General features: G+C 24.1%; 2 protein-coding genes across 5 annotated transcripts; both read right to left on the minus strand.

Annotated features, from left to right (window-relative positions):
- Positions 1 to 4616: 4616 nt before the first annotated feature.
- Positions 4617 to 5135, minus strand: LOC122527454. The gene is made up of 2 exons (XM_043651669.1): positions 4910 to 5135; positions 4617 to 4806 (listed from the first exon to the last, which is right to left on the minus strand). The coding sequence occupies exons 1-2, from the start codon at positions 4991 to 4993 to the stop codon at positions 4720 to 4722; spliced, it is 171 nt and encodes a 56-aa protein (XP_043507604.1). The 5' UTR covers positions 4994 to 5135; the 3' UTR covers positions 4617 to 4719.
- On the minus strand, positions 5059 to 16236 carry LOC122527423 (tudor domain-containing protein 5-like). 4 transcript variants are annotated; one of them, XM_043651639.1, is made up of 12 exons: positions 16190 to 16213; positions 14834 to 16106; positions 14559 to 14761; positions 14344 to 14482; positions 11794 to 12015; positions 11587 to 11688; positions 6898 to 8383; positions 6403 to 6816; positions 6132 to 6321; positions 5885 to 6062; positions 5754 to 5806; positions 5059 to 5136 (listed from the first exon to the last, which is right to left on the minus strand). In XM_043651639.1, coding segments are annotated over exons 2-12 (4230 nt in total). In that variant the 5' UTR covers positions 16076 to 16106; positions 16190 to 16213; the 3' UTR covers positions 5059 to 5135. The 4 variants fall into 4 exon arrangements, with proteins under 4 accessions (XP_043507574.1, XP_043507566.1, XP_043507556.1 ...); XM_043651631.1 differs by lacking the exons at positions 5059 to 5136; positions 5754 to 5806; positions 5885 to 6062; ... (1 more) ...; positions 6403 to 6816; positions 6898 to 8383 and having other exon boundaries at positions 8448 to 11688; positions 14834 to 16090; positions 16190 to 16236; XM_043651621.1 differs by lacking the exons at positions 5059 to 5136; positions 5754 to 5806; positions 5885 to 6062; ... (1 more) ...; positions 6403 to 6816; positions 6898 to 8383 and having other exon boundaries at positions 8448 to 11688; positions 14834 to 16114; positions 16190 to 16235.
- Positions 16237 to 17945: the final 1709 nt, after the last annotated feature.

Genomic DNA, 17945 nt, shown 5'->3' on the forward strand with positions numbered 1-17945 from the left:
ATATGTTCAAACACAACCTAACTTTGGTGCATAAATTACGTTTATAACATTAGCTATCTTTTAAAAAAAAAACAATTGAAAGAGAAATGACCAAAACAACAACAAAACTCTCTGTTATTGTTATCCTGATAATATTTAAAATAATATTTATTTGTAAACAAAAATTAAATGTACGTAAATGCAGTGTTACCAACATTTCTCCAGCGCTTTTTTCAATATTTAAACAATTGTAAATAATATTCAGATTCAATTTAAATAAAATTTCTTTCGATTTTATATTTCAAAAAGTATAAAATAATATATACAATAGTAAATAAATATTTACATCATAAAATAAATCAGATATTTTGAAATATTTCTTGTAATAAAATATTTGCATATGCCTTATCAAAATATTGAAATACATGAAAATATTGTATTTATTATAATTCATTTATTATTCTAAGATAGTAAGGTGTATTATATTAAACAAAAAAATAAAAAATTCCATATATGTAACAATTAATATTAATATTTATCATATAACGATCTTTTTTCCGCATAGAATAAATAACAGTATATAGTTTGTTGATATTTATTTTATTCAAAAAATTATAAATTAAAAAAATATATCTTTTCATTTTTATTTTTCTAGATCTGCACCTTAGTACCTTAGAATGAAATGTAAATATGTACCTGAAGTCATTTACTGTAAGTAGATCTCATATTCTTTTATATTATATTATAATAATTCTTCTATTTTTGATATACTTTTATTAAGAATATTTTAGATAAAAAAAGGATATACTTATATATTTCGTTCCATTGTTTGTAATATATAAATAATAAATATATAAACTTTTATAATCGTCGCAAAATGTAAGAAATGACATACATATATAAGATATGATAAACTTGTAGATTAATCACTCCCTCGTCAATTTCAATGATTTTTAAATATATTATAGAAATTAATATTTTTAATACTTCTTTCTTTGATTAAAATGTTGAACTCTTAATTTTCGAGATATTTGTATTCGAGAAAAAACTTAGATAAAATTCAGTTCATTAAATTCTATCCATATGTATACATTTGTGACATACTTATAAGTACATCTGGTACATCAGTCCTCTTTATTTGTGTATCATATTTTACAAATCTAAACAAATGACTTTTATGAAAAGCTCGTTCATAATTATGTACGTTGTTCATTGCAACATTCGTACGTTATATGACAGACAATAACATCTTTGCCGAGTTTGTTCGAAAAATAACTACTCTACGCAAGCATCGCCGACCGCCTTATGGCGGTTGGATTGAACGAACTAACCCTAATCCAAATCTAATATATTGATGATGTTCATTATTTTGAGTTATAGTTGACAGACATAGCCGTAACGCGGTATGGTCCATTTAATAAAATGATTTTGGGAGGATCGAGAGGAGAAGAAGATTCTGAATATAAGATTTTAGCGGTAAGTTTTTATTAGTTTCTGAAATATTAATAAAAAATTGTAAGTATATATTGAATTGTATCTATACGGATGTTATTAATACAAATCGTCTTTGCTAGCTAGTATCGTCACTGTAGTAATCATCGCCGTCAATTGTCGAGTGACGATGACGTAATAACGATGTCGTTCTCAGTCTTTATAGGATGTACTTAAAATTCATCGACGGATTTTATCAACAAAATTTCATAGATAATTGATGGTTGGGCTTCTCATAGCAGCTGGATTAAAAAAGATAACCCATATACATAACTAATATAGGTCAACTGACACCTAATCTGATTAAAATTTATTGTTAGTAATATCTGTGTAGGCTTTCAATATATTGTATCGAAAGTTGATGTCGAATTTTAAATAGAACATTTTATAGATATTAAGGTCGACATCGCTATTACATAAATATTAACCCTGATGCTCACAGGCATGACTAATCATTGTTGATCATTATATTAGTCATGTTTGTATAGACAGAATTCAATGTATTCTATCCAAAGTTTTATATTAATGTCTCGGAAATTAATAAAGACCGGCCGCTAAAATTTTATATTCAAAATCCTTAACCTCTTCCTTCCAACTTTTCAAAATATTATTTCATTCTAATAAATGGGTCAAATAATAGTCTTCGCATATGCAGTTATGCACGCAACTTTAAGCTCGCTCAACTTTGGTTTATATATAGAATGTTTCTTTTATTTTGAAATTGAAATATCTCTGAATACTGAAAAGTATTAGACCTATTACAAAAATGCTTTTACTTGTTTGATATAAAGAAACAAAGCAAATTATTTTTTTCAAGATTAGGTTCATTTTTTTCAATAGAAACAAATAATCAGAGCAGAGTCAATTTTGAATAGATTAATCGATTTATCTGGGCATTCCCTACAAAGCATTGATTTAGAAGATATTTTAACTTTAATTTTATAAAGATTATCATATAAAAGACAAAGACAACATAGACACAAGAATATTCCTTGACATGCTAGATTTTATAAAATTAAAACTAAAATATTTCTTAAACCAATAGTTTCGACTGTAGTATGGTATGACATAACTATCAGAATAAAACGAAATTTTTAGAAATCAAAGAGAAGGGGGCAGGATTTTAAATATAAGATTTTAGCTGGTTATTGAATTGTACAAACGTTACTAATCAACTTTCTTCGCTTTGTTAGTCGTATTAATTATTGTCATTGGAATCGTCACATCACTGTCAAATACTATAAATATAACATAACAGCAATTTCATTGTTGATATTGATTTCTATAACATGTTTAAAAATCGTTCTTGACGTCCGCATTCTAAATAATTACCAAAATTTTTTATTAATATTTCATTAAAATTTTTTATTAATATTTAAAAACTAACAGAACTAAAATAAAATCATACACTTTTTTATACATTAATCGATGAAGTTCGATATTCTTTATAAAAAAGTATTAAAGTACCATTTAGGAGATATTTGAACTTTAATTTTGTAAAATCTATGCATAAAAAATAAGGACAGTATGAATACAAGAACACTGCTCTTGTCTTTCGTACGATGAATTTTACAAAAAGTGAAGTATCTTTTAAACTAATTTTTCGACATAAGTCAGTATTCTTTTATATAGAATGTCGAGTTTAATCGATTAATATATAAAAAAAAAAATGTATGATTCTATTATAAACAAAAAGTTGTATTTACATTTTTTTTAGTGCATCATTGCAATTAAGAGGATGATTGCAAAGAAGAATTTTTTTATACCAATAAATTTTCTCCTTTACAACTTTCTTGCATCTTCATCATTCTTGAAATACATGGTATACTATGTATACATATAAATTTTCTCCTTTACAAGTTTCTTGCATTTTCACAATTCTTAAGATATATGGTATACTATGTATATACATATATTGTATTATATCGATACTTTTGGTAAATTTCGAGTTTAACAGCTTTTTCTTAATTTCACATCGTTACTTTTCTCTTTCTTTTTATTTAAGATCTTATTAATATAAGATCTAACAATTCTTTTTATCTATGTTTATGTCTTTAGAGATACAGAACATTAAAAGACCAAAGCCAATTGAGAAGAGCCGCTAAATTTAGAAATTTATCATAGGAAATAACTACATATCTCGACGAATGCATTTAAAATTACATAGTTTCATTTAAAAAAATGAAGTTGACTTTAAAATGTCCTCCACGATCCCACTTATAAAAAGAGTAAATTTGTCCTTATATCTTTATACCGAATAATTTTGTTAAAACATTTTGTGATGGATCCAATACCTTATAACATATCTGAATTTTATAAGATAAAGAAAATATACCCTATATACTATAAAGAAAAAATAAGAATTAGGTTTAAATTAGCATATTATATTCGATCGCCGTAAGACAAAGAATTACAAAATTATAAAATTTACTATAACGGTAACTCGTGTTTCTTGCGAATATTTCGAAAATTAAGAGTCCGAGAAAATTTTTTTTATTGGAAAAAATTGCTCAAAATGTCAATCTCTATAACATTAAAAAATCATCAAAATCGGTGAGAGAGTGACTAATACAAATTCATCTAAAGTTCATCTAAAAAAGCACAACTCATTAGAATTTTGATTGATTTGAATTAAAAAAGGAAAAACGTTATGCAAATGTATAATGCAACAAAGTTATATTACTTTAAAAGTACTAATATTAAAATTTCAAATAGATGGAACAGAAATACTCTAACTATATAATAAAAAATAATATGAAACATACATGTATATTCTATCCTAATCATCAAATTTTAATTAATGGATAATTAAATACAAAATTCTTGTTATATACATACATATATATTTAGGCAATAAAAATATATTCTCACTAATTAATTATATACTTTCTTTTTGGAACCATGTTTTATCTTTGTATTTTGTTAAATGTTTTAATCTATAATTAACTTGGAATATTGTACATGTTTCTTGTACTAATATAATATTGTATATTGCATTAAAATTATATTTCAAACATAAAAGATTCATGTAAAAGTAACGAGTGCATATATAAATAAATTTATATTTACAACATATTTAATTTATAAATTATAATCAGTTATTCTACAAATTGAAATACTTATACAATATTTAATAAAAATAAACGTTAAGATATTGATAATTATTTATTTCTAATAAGAATAAAATAATGCACGAATAATTATTACATAACTATTGTATGCCTGTATCTATTGCATGTAATCTTGAATTCACTTTTCAGTTGTCTTATTACTTTTTGGTTTGAAATATAGATATAGACCTAGAGCAACTAATCCACCAATTGTTGACAAAGCAACCTGTAAAAAAAAAAGTTAATACAAGTTTTACAGTGTTATCTAGAAAAATCTATGTACGAAATGAAATGAAATGGAACGAATAGCAGATTTTGAGGTTACTTACATTTGCTCTACCACGGTCAGTAACACTATTAAAATGTTTTGATAATCCAGTAAATTTTGGTTCTGCATCGCTCGAACTTGCCATTATGTTTCGATTTAAAAAATTTATATATTTTATAATTTACAATTCAAAATCAAATGTCCACACAATTCGAAATACACTGTTACAAATTCTTTTTTATATATCCTTAGTTGAAATAAACGCCACTAGGGGGTACACGTAACATCCTAATGATATGTATAAAAAAATCACATATACACGATACGTCACGTATATATATTTATTTATTTCAAAAATTTTTCACACACGTTTCGTAACTAAGTTCTGAAATTACTTGATTCAATATTAAAATTGTAAAATAATAGCAAAATTCAAAATCTAATATTTATTAAATGCTTTATCAAATGCTTAAGATTTTTAGTCAAAAATATTTATTATAATTAGCCATAGGTATTTAAACAAAAAGAAAATATATAATAAATATTTAATATATATACTATAAATATATATTACGTGAAATATATTTTATTATTTAATTAAATTACCTATTAATTATTTATTTATTTCTTTACTTTATTATTCAAGTAATTATATATTTAATTACTTAATGATCAAAAATTAAAAATAAAATGTAACAAAATATTTATAATTATATCCAACTTAATCTCCACACATTATTAATAAAATAAAGTATATTAAAGAAAAATAATTGTCTTTCTTTCATTATATAATATTGTTCATATAGGACAAACAATATTGTAAAAATTAAATTTATATTGCTATAATTAATAAAATACATATTATATATTAATAAAATATATACACTTAGTTAATGTTACTTAACTATTGTCCATTTCCAATATAATATTTAAATTCTTTATAAGCATTGACAATTAACTAAAAAAAAAAAGTAAAGCTTAGTTTTATATATATTATGTATTACATCTCTTCATATAATGCGATTATAATATTTACCCAAATTTTATGTCTTATAATTGAACCATTTACAAATTGTTCACGTGTAAGTATATCATTGATATCTTTCTGTGAAATAATTTCCAATTTGCATAATACTTTTAAAACTGATTTCATTGATATTAAACATAATTTATCACTGCCATTTATTATATCATATGTTGTTTTTGATAATATACTAAAAAAAGAATTGTTTTTGCATTTAATAAATAAAAAATGCTACTTTCAAAATATTTATAACTATTACCTGTTAATTTTCATAAATTCTACTGAATTTTCAGTTCTGTCAATTTCTTGAACATTTATTCTGAATACATGTAATAACTTTGCCATATTTAAAGTAATTTCTGATTCTGTAAATACTTGAATGAATTCACTTATTAATAACCATCCTTCTTCTCGATAATGAAATATATGTATTATTTGTTTAGGTAGCTCTACAAAAATTATTAACAAATTATTTCCATCAATTATAAAAGGATAAAAAATGTTATTAATTAATTGAAAATGAAGCATACCAACTGCTTGAAAGAACACTCTGTAATTAAGAGATAAATATTTTGGGACCTGTGTGGCTTTTCCAACAGTAAATTCAGTTTTTTTCAAATATAAATCGTTTGCTCTTATGTTATTAACTTCAAAATCTGACCCATTTTCTGGATTTTGTATCTTATTTTTTTGCTGATCATTATTGCATATTGCTTTATCTTCATTTTTTTCAAAGATAGCGTGAATTTTATTATAATTGTTTAATTCAACAGTATTTTCATGTGTTTTGTTCCACGCTTCTACTGGATTTATTACTGATGTTTGATGATTCTGTACTTCATTAAGTTTCGTTGTTGGAGATGATCCGTACAATGTATGAGAAGCAGATGAACATGTTAAATATTCTCCATTAATACTTGTATTATTTGCTAATTTAGAATACTCTGAAACATTAGTAGATAATAAAGCAAATCTATTATTACTTAAATCATAATTTGGAGAAAATATAAAATTTTCATTAATACTTTTATGATCCAAAGTTTCTTCTGATAGAACAAGATCATTATTTTGTATACATAAAGATTGATTAGAATTAGAGATATCAATTGTATGTATTGATTCCTGTGTATATGCTTTTTCAATAAACTGAGAATCAACAATGGATTTTTTTGAAAAACACTGCTTCTCTATTTCTGTTTTGTGAACATTATATTCTGTAGTTTTATCGTTGATAATAATTCTAGATGTTGCATTGATAATATCATCTACATCATCACTAAAAGGATTAGCATTTGTTGCAAATGAATTATTTTTAATATTACTTGTGTCTTTTGAAAAATCAGAAACGCAATATTGATATTGATTAAATAATCTATTCTTAAGATCGTCCAAATTTCGATTTGTATTGGAATTATCATCTTGGAAGTTTATCAAATCGTATTCCACAACATTATTTTCATGTATGGTATGTAATGAATCATTAAAATCTAAACGTTTTTCTTCTTCTGGAAGTATTTTTAATTTATGGGCTAAACTAAGTCTAAACGGATTTGTTTCTTTGAAAGGCGTTTCATTATGTACAGAATTTTCTACATGCATTGGAAGATTAGTATTTATAAAACATCTGTTATTAAATTTTTCAGATTCTGAAAGACCATTTGGTTTTATTGATATCTGTTGATTTGATGCTAATTGATTTATTGTATTAATATCTTTACTTGTTGACATTAAAGTATTATAATTTATTGTATTCAGATTTCCATCTATATTTTGAAAATGAATATTTTGAGGAGAATCAATATAAGCATTTGGATTATGGTTTTCATTATGAACAGTGCTAGTTAATTGCTGCTTATTTATAGCATTATGTTTCACAGGATCTTTTACAGTAGTTTCTTCGTAATAAATATTTCCATTTGAAGAAATTACATTTCCATGTGCATTTTCAGTGTTTGTATATAAAGAATCTACAGATATTGGCATTTGTTTATTCGTATTTAAAAATGTACTTTTTATCATATTTAGAGTACTTTTATTGTTTGTTAAATCTTCATTTTTTACAGAATCTTCTATTACTTTATTAAGGAGAATATTAAGTGTCGTATTTATTTGCATTTGCAATTGCAAATTTTCATTCCATAATTGCATAAATTTTTTTGGACTTATGTCATCAATTTGATCATAAACAGGTTCAGTTTGTAAAAATGGATTATTTTTACTACAGGTAAGTACATTAGGTATTGAATTATTTTGAAAAATTTGATCTTGAATGTTTCCTTCCACTGGCAATATCTTTTGTTCATCAAATAGCATACATTGTGATGAGGATTTAAAGAGAATATCATTTAAAGTACTTTGCGGGGTTACCAAAGGTCCATTGGTAACACTTTTAGATAATTTTTTATTATTGCCATTAAATGTATTAGCTTCCTTCTCATAACACTTCTCTGGCATAAGTATCAAATTTTCCTCCACATAAAGCAATAGATTACTCATATCAACTTTATTTTCCTAATTAAAAAAACAGTAAAAGGACATATTAAATAGTATTATTATATTCCATATATTTATCTAGCAATATGTACATAAAACAATTAATTTGGGAAAAATTACTTCTTTATGAGACAGTTATGCATTGCATGAAAATACTATAGAGCTATTGGTATACAGTAAAATATAGACGGTTGATTTTTTATCTAAAAACTTTTATTATATAAGTAATAATACAAGATTTGTAATAACATAAAGGTTGTATTTTTCCCCAAAAAAAAGAAAAACAATTTGTTTTGTCATCAGAAAAAAAGTATACTGTAATCATAAAAAGCAATTACAGTGAATAAAAGCATAAGAATATAATAAAAACAATATTTGATTATATGTATTGTAAGAAAAAAAAAAATTAAATTAAAAACAAGCGGGAATTAAAAGAATTAGAAATTTTAGGTTTCTTTGAATTTCTTATATTAAAACCTAGCATATTAATTTAAACCTGTTAACATTTATCTCTTAACAATCTTTTTGCCATAATTTTGCTTTATTTAGCATTTTTATTAATGTTCTTGCTTTACCTTGCAATTTGTATTAAATATACATTTATTATTTATCTCTAAACGTTTTTCAGTATCTGTTATGGATATGTGATTATTAAATTGGGAACTTTTATTCACTAAGTTTTCTATTTCATCTTCCTGATTAGTAATTTTATCTGAGTATATAACTTCATAGGTATCATGTTTTGCATTTTTATACGTTTCTATACTATCTACATTTTCAATTGAATTTGAATTATCTATTTCTACTATATTTAAATTCGAATCATATTCATTCTGATTGAATTTATTTTTAATACTCTTATTAGAAATATAAATATTTTTAAAAAAATCACAAAGCTCAGATGTTATATGTACATCCCATTCTTCTTCATCAAATTCTTCTTCATCAATATCATTAAAAACTGGTATGTTGGACATTTCTGTATCATTTACTGTATTAATTTCAGATTGTATCTTTTCTGTTTGTGTAGTTTCTGTATTTAAAAATAATTCTTTCATTGATTCTACTGTTTCTTTTATTTCTACATTTTTTGATTCTATTGCTTCTTTAATTTCTACATTTTTTGGTTCTATTGCTTCTTTAATTTCTACATTTTTTGGTTCTATTGCTTCTTTAATTTCTACATTTTTTGGTTCTATTGCTTCTTTTATTTCTACATTTTTTGATTCCATTACTTCTTTAACTTCTACATTTTTTGGTTCTATTGCTTCTTTAACTTCTACATTTTTTGGTTCTATTGCTTCTTTAACTTTTATATTTTTTAGTTCTATTGCTTCTTTAATTTCTACATTTTTTGGTTCTATTGCTTCTTTAACTTCTACATTTTTTGGTTCTATTGCTTCTTTAACTTCTACATTTTTTGATTCTATTGCTTCTTTAACTTCTACATTTTTTGGTTCTATTGCTTCTTTAATTTCTACATTTTTTGGTTCTATTGTTTCTATTGTTTCTTTCATTTCTACATTCTTTGGTTCTATTGTTTCTTTTATTTCTATATTTAATGATAATTCTTGTGCACAATTAAGGTTTTTTATCAAATCTGATCTTTCTATTATTGTTGATTGCTGTGAACATGTTGCTAAATCTTCTGTTAATTGGTTAATTAGTTTGTTGGATGTTTCTCCTGTCTCATATATTTTCAAATTATTAATTACAGACTTAAATGATTCCTGTATATTTGAATCTATTACTTCTATTTTAACAAGACAATTGACGTCAATTTCTGACAAAGACTGATTTGATGCACTCTTATGAACATTTGTATTATGTTCATATTTTTTACATTTATCATTATTAATATTACAATGAAATGATATAGATTCTGCTGATGTGCTTAAATCGTCTGAGTCTAAACTTGAAATATCACTTGATATATCTTTTATTGATAATAATTTCTCCAATAATTTTTGCTTAGAAGCCATTATTTTCATGCAAATGTAATTATTATGTTTATAATTTTCTAAATTTTCAACATTTTTATTATCAAATATTTCATTGTTTGTATACTTTACACTGTGTTCAATACTAGTATCGTTAATTTTTTGTGATGAATTCACATAGATAGATTGCATTTCTTTTGCACTTTTAGATGCTTTAAGTAATTTTTCGTCTATCAAAGTCTCCAATATTTTTTGTGGTATAACAACTATCATATTATTTTTTATGCTCTTTTTATGCTTTTTAATATTTTTTAAAATTAATGGAGATACATTCGATATTTTAGTAATATTTCCACTTGGTGACCAATGTATATCTTTATCACATAAATTAAAATAAGAACTATTATATACTACTTTCAAAAAAACGTTTTCAGCTAAGGATATATTACTTTGTTTTCTAGGAATTATTTCATGAGATATTTCAAATTCATTTTTTTGTGATATATATTTCGTTTCTTGTATTGCATTTTTCCAAATAATAGACCAATCTATATTCTTCATTTCAGTAGAGTTGTTTACGTCATTATTATCTAATTCATCTTCTGATTCTTGTATATCAAAATGATTAGCATATTGTTTAGGAATATTATACTTTTTTAAAATATCGCATTTATTATCTAACATTTTATTATTTCTTCTGTTGTTAACAGACATATTAATAGACGAAGTACTGGTTGTAGTGTTATTACAGTTTATATTATCATGACATGTAACAAACTCTTCATACGATTTCTGTTCTACAGGTTTATTTAATCTAAAACCAGAATCTAAGTGTTCTTTATTTTCTATTGTTTCGCAAATTTGATTATTATTATTTTTATTATCATTACTAATTTTGGTAGAATTAATGGATTTCAATTTAAGATTTAATAATATTTCACACAAAGATCCCATTTTTCTTGGAGATTTTTTTTCAGAATTTGTAATAGAATTATATGGTTTTTCAATTGAAAAATCATTTTTAAGAGAATTAGTAGATTCAAAATATTCTGATGTTTTATTCTTTTCTGTATATGAAATCAATTCATTATATAAATTTTCCTTATTATTTATTTCACTAAAATTACTTCTATGAAATGAATCCATATCAAAATTTAAATTATGTGTTTTATTTAGAGAATTTATTCTTGTTTTGGAAATGTCGATAAATTTTTGTCGTTTAGAACGTTCTTGACATTCTAAATAATAACGAAATGGAAAATTCCGTTTTTTTATACAAACCATTTTTCCATGTTCTGCTAGCTTTTGTTCCACTAACCAGTCATTAATGTGCACATCTTCATCTTCTAATGTGTCAGTCAAAGTTACCATCATTGAATTATCCTATAATAAAAAAGAATTTCCAAGATATTACTAATTATTTTAAAAAGAACCTAATTAAATATATACAGTTAATCAAAAAAATTTTAATATTTTAAGTATTCTTACCTCTGTATTAATTGTTGCAATTGTTGCAACTAAAGGTATATCATTTGTTCTTAGTGCAAAATAATGAGTAGCACTACGGGACCATTTAGATGCTTTATAAGGTCTTGTATTAATTAAACCACATGGTATTGCCTGCGCTGGTAAGGTGGAAAACATTCTATGTAAGTAATATACTGCATCTGGAGAATATGTTTTCAATGTTCCATAGTCATAAAACATTATCTGTAATAAATTGGTATCAATAATGGTTATGACATTAGATATAATTAAAATATCTTTGGCCAGTAATGTAGTACATTTATACTTGCAGAAATAATAACATATAGGGGTATCCCGCATTTTTCCGTACATACTTCGGCAGTGTGTTCTACAAGTAAAAATAAGACTAAAATATTATATAACAAAAAGTCCATAAATACTTTGTTAAGAATTTATGACAAAAATACAAAATATGATTTAAACGCTGTTGAATATACCTATAAATCTCCATTTAAAAGTGATGCCTTTGTTGACACAAATTTGACATCGACGTTATTGAATTTATTGTTGATTTCAGCTGGTTACAATATTGTCTAATCTCTTCACAGACGATGTTGATTTTTGTAATTAATTCGTTTCTTGTACGTACTTCTGTACTGTAAACTTTTTCTTTTAGAGTGCCCCATAAGTAAAAATCTAAAGGTGTAAGGTCAGGTGACCCAGGAGGCCAGGAATTGGTCCCCCTCGATCAATCCTTTGGGAATATTGTCTATTAAGCCAATTTTTTACACAGCAGGCATAATGTACTGGACACCTATCTAATTGTATCCAGCCGTTTTTCACGTAATGATAAAGATACATCTTCTAACAGTAGTGGGAGATCATTTGTTAAAAATTAGAAAAGACTCTCTTGTCAACCACTCAGGAAGGAAATAAGGTCCGATTAAAAATTCGTCATACATGCACAACCAAACATTGCATTTGAATTGATGCTGAAATGATCTTTCTCTTACAGCATATGGATTCTCATTTGCCCACACAAAATTATAAAAACAGTAAACGTATTCCAATCTACTTGTTTACGTTACTTAACATAGACATTACGGATGTTGTCTTGCCCTGTATTGAACTGAGAGAAATAGAGATAAAATATCATATCTTTCACATTTCTTACTTTTGTCATAACTTCTCAACAAAGCATTTATGGATTTTTTGTTATATAACATTTTGATCTTATTTTTACTTGTAGAACACACTCCCGAAGTATGTACGAAAAAATGCGGAACATCCTGTATATCGTTCATTTATTAAATAATAATATAACTCAAATTTGCAGTTTTTGAATTATTACAGAAACTGACTTGTACTTTTTATCGGTAAAGTTCTGTAAATGTTCGAAATATTACTGTAACAACTTGGTGAAATTCTAAATATTGTTATAAGAGCTAACATTTTGATGTCATGGTATAATAAAATTATAAAAACATTCAAACTCTTTTTCTATAAAATCGTTATGTTATTATTATAGCAAATGAGCGATATATATTTAAACTGAATTGTATAGAGGATAAGTCATCTAAAACTAGAAGCTGAAATATTTTCGAAGCAATTAATTATATCAAAAAATGTTTTAGACAAAAGTGGATGCATAAAAAGTGTTTGAAGATCAAGTTTGTTTTTTTAAGTGAAATCATATATTTTTTAATCGATTCAGCTTGTCATCTATAAACAAGTATTAAACCATTATTTCAGAAGATATTTTAGTTCAACATCAAAAAATTATTAGTTCAGAAGATATTTTAATTCAAATAATTCTGAGTATCGAATTTATCTGTAAACAGCATTAGTAATAACAGGAGATCGTGTAATATTTATTAATTATTTATTGTGATTAGAATAAAATAAATATCTATTTCATTATTATATATTTATTATAAAATGTTCTAGTGATGTGCTCAAATGACATTTAAACATTTTTGTAATCATTTTTGTAATTCTTAAAGAATGTTTCACATTACTTAATGTTAGTACAATGATATTTCTACATTCTTGAATGATGCATATCGTTACTGGTTACAATGATATTTCTACATTCTTGAATGATGCATATCGTTACTGGTTACAATGATATTTCTACATTCTTGAATGATGCATATCGTTACTGGTTACAATGATATTTCTACATTCTTGAATGATGCATATCGTTACTGGTTACAATGATATTTCTACATTCTTGAATGATGCATATCGTTACTGGTTACAATGATATTTCTACATTCTTGAATGATGCATATCAATAGAAACAAAATATTATCTAAGGAGCATGAAGTTAAGCAAAGAAATTCGACTTTAAGCAAGTATCACACTACAATATTTTAAATAAAATATTTTCTGAATTAATAGCTATGGTTTAATACTTTTTTTTATAAAGAATAATAAGCTGAATTAAAAAATAATATATCAATTAATGTTCATCTCAAAACCATTCAACTTTTATCTAAAATATTTTTTAATATAATTAATAATTTCAAAAATATTTAAACTTCTAGATGACTTAACTGATATACTTACAGTGACTTGAAAATCTGGTTTTACAGTTTTAATTATTCCTCTATGCCATATTCCATTATATATACATACACAGTTTAAACCTTTTTCTAGTACAACTGGTGGGATTATATATTGTTCATATTGCACTGCATAAAAATTACTGTAAGAAACAATTATTATTATAAATTATAATTATTTAATTAGAATTATAAAATTCGTTTGGTTTTGTTACATACTTTAAATCATTCATAAACGTTTTAAATATATTTTGTTTTTTACGAAGTTGAATCCAAAAGAATGAAGGTGTGAAAACTTCTACAACAATAACTTCTACAAGAAGTTGCTCATTCTGTGCTAAATCAGTAACATTTATATGCTCTACATATTCTCCAATACTCATTACAGTATCTGGTATTAACAATTTACATGTATCAAGTGACTAAAAATTTAATTTTATTAAATTAATATTATTAAATTTTTGTAAATAAATATATCAACAAAGAATCTTTACCACTGATGCTGGAATTGCTTCATCAGTTGATTCATAGATATAATATTTTGCAATATTACTATCTTTAGGTTCCTTTATTATTTTGTTTGAAGGTATTTCGCTTTTTGCATAATAAAGCTTGAAATCTCCTGTATCATAAGGCTGAATACAGTGAAAGATTTCAGGTAACTGTGATGCAAATTCTCTAACACTATTAAAACCAAGTTCTATATAATTTAAAGGAACTTTATATTCTTCTAGATATTTTTCAGGTAAATCGGCACACCAAATTCCATCAACCTGGTTTTCAATAAGTTTTTCCAAACGTAATTTTATTTTTTCATTTATAAGTATTTCAACATTTTTCTTATGTAAAATGTTTTCTTTATCTTTTATTATATCAAGTTTTTTATTTTTAATAGGATCAATGTCATTATTATGATGTGTTTCTTCTATTGATATATGTTCTATTTCTTGATCTTGCCATTTAGATGTAGTTTCCTCTGTAAAAGTAGATGTAAATTTGATTTTTGACTTTGCTTGATCAAACTGATATATAGAATTAGGATGTATAAATTCAAAAATATCTTCTTCATCATGTAATATATCATCTGAATCTTCATTTCCAGCAACAGTCATAATTGATTTCGATTTAGAGTGAGATATATCATTGCAGTCTTTTGCATTATTAAAATTTTTAACTTTAGACTGAATTGGATAAATCTTATTATTCGTTTGAAAAATCATATGTGATAATTCTTGTAACTGTTCTTCCATGTCCTTCATAGTAATGTTTGCAAAAGGTATAGATAAATGAATTTCATTAAGCACATAATCCTTATTTATCCCATCTGGATGATCATTAATTATATTGATTATCTTACTTAATATTTCAGCTGGTATGCGAATTCTAGGAGGTGCAGTTGTAGGAAAATAGTGGTTTGGTCTATATACTTTTCGCTTAACTAATTGTTTTTGAACTTTTTGACCTGCTACTAATTCACTAACATGTTTGGATTTTTCAGAAGCAATACCTTGTATGATAATTGTATTATTTTGATGTTTTATTTGTACTGTTTTTGACATACTATATAAAAGACTTAATAAAGAGTTATATCCTAATTCTTTCCATGGTATATGTTCGCCTTCTAAGTCATAATATTCATTATTTAGCTGTCGTAAAGTATGTCCTCCTTTACGTGTAAGTAATAATGCTAATATTGTGGTTTGAGTATCTTCACGTTTTTGTAAATCCACTTGCATTTTTCTACCAAATTTCTAAATAATGTTATTTCTAATAATCTACAAATATTATTTTTTATAAATAAATTCAATAACTTATTATAATATCTAATAATATCAATCTTTAATACATACCTGTATGTTAGTATACTTTTAAAAATGAATTTCGATGCTTTTAATTATAATATCTATTGAGTATGATAATTTTAAATATTTATATCATATTAATTTGTTTTAATACGATTTTGAAATATAAATTTGAATTCTACTCTAAGTAATTTCAAATTTTTTACTTGATTAAATATACTCTTAACTGAAAAACTAACCTATTTGTAACACATGTACATAATAACTAGAAAAATTTAAAATTCTACCTTTCTCTTTATTTACCGCGCGAACTATCGAACTATTTGCTATACGATATCATAATCGAAATTTTAAACAATATGAAAATCTTTATATTATATTTCCTTATTCAAATCAGATGTACTATGATACATCTAACAAAAGTGTAATTTACATTTACAAATTTACAACATATATATATATATATATAAAACTACGATGTAATTAACATTATATATAATGTATATCATTTGGAAATGGATTGTGAAATTAAATCTGAATCACATTATTAAATATGATAAATATTGTATAAATAAGATAATAAAAATCAATTTTAATTTCTTATATTCTGTAAAGAAAAAAATTTATTTGTTATTGTCATAACAGGTATAAGAATAAAAGATTAAGAATATTTAACGTTTAAAATTAGTTTTTATGTACATATTGAAATCGAGATAGTTTAAATCATCAAAATAATATAATATGGCAAAATTATATTACAGGGTAGTGTCTCAGCATCGGTAGATCATGATCGGGGAAGAGTAATTCTAAGAAAATAAAAAATAATAGAAATAAGAGTCAAAAAGAAAATAAAAAATAATAAAACTTTTTCATACAATCTTGTATGAAAAAAATTCTGTTTTTTTAAAAATTAAGTTTGAAAATTTATTAAATATACTTGAGTTTAGCTAATTCTACCTGATAAAAAAAATAATAGATTATTCTATACATGAAAATAATTCGAAAATGTGGAATGAAATTTTTGCACAAGATGCTTCGTTTCTCGAAATCAAATTAAAAAATTTATCAAGTATGTAAGACAAAACATATTCAAAGTCTTCAAAATTTTCTTCAAAAAAGGAAGCTTTAAATAAAAAATTTTATTTTACATTTTTAACTTATTTTTGCACGTAAACTAATTTGCTGTTAATTATTCTTTCCTATTATTTCTAGTATTAATCAAATTCCAGTATGCTCGATAAATTTTCAAACTTAATTTTCTCGAAAATAAAGCATTTTACAAAAAAATTTTATTCTTTATTTTCGATTTATTTTTTTTATATAGAATCACCACTTCTTTGATTATATTACCGATGCTGGACATCCTGTATATTATAATTATTTTACATGAATTTATAACAAGCACAATTGTTTATTTGATGTTTAAAAATTATATATTTTTACATTTACGCATTTATGTCATGTTAAAAATGTTATCGTCAATAGGTCGTAGGTTAAATGATACACAATACAGAAAATAATTTCATTCAGAGGCTAATAATATTTGATAAGGCTTATAATCAAAAGCTGAAAATAGTAACTTTATAACTATATAACAATATAGTTATTAAAGTTATAACTAGTTATAAAGTTATAATAATACTTATTATATTGATTGTCAGCAAAGTCGACATTATTTTTTGAAAATAATTGAAAATAATCATTATGTGATTCATAAAATATTTTTATAAAAAATGTAAAGTAAAATTTTGGATCTAACATTTAATTAATAATATATATACACAATTAATAGAATAATACGTAA

Source organism: Frieseomelitta varia, unplaced genomic scaffold, assembly GCF_011392965.1.
Source record: "Frieseomelitta varia isolate USP_RPSP 00005682 unplaced genomic scaffold, Fvar_1.2 scaffold_1026, whole genome shotgun sequence".
In the NCBI taxonomy this organism is placed as follows: Eukaryota; Metazoa; Arthropoda; class Insecta; order Hymenoptera; family Apidae; genus Frieseomelitta; species Frieseomelitta varia.

Coding starts and splice junctions, on each gene's coding strand:
- LOC122527454 (XM_043651669.1), bottom strand. CDS start 4,993: ATGGCAAGTTCGAGCGATGCAGAACCAAAATTTACTGGATTATCAAAA. Junction 4,807..4,909: donor CTGACCGTGGTAGAGCAAAT/GTAAGTAACCTC, acceptor TTTTTTTTACAG/GTTGCTTTGTCAACAATTGG.
- LOC122527423 (XM_043651631.1), bottom strand. CDS start 16,075: ATGCAAGTGGATTTACAAAAACGTGAAGATACTCAAACCACAATATTA. Junction 14,483..14,558: donor ACGTTTATGAATGATTTAAA/GTATGTAACAAA, acceptor TGTTTCTTACAG/TAATTTTTATGCAGTGCAAT. Junction 12,016..14,343: donor AACCAGATTTTCAAGTCACT/GTAAGTATATCA, acceptor AATTTATTACAG/ATAATGTTTTATGACTATGG.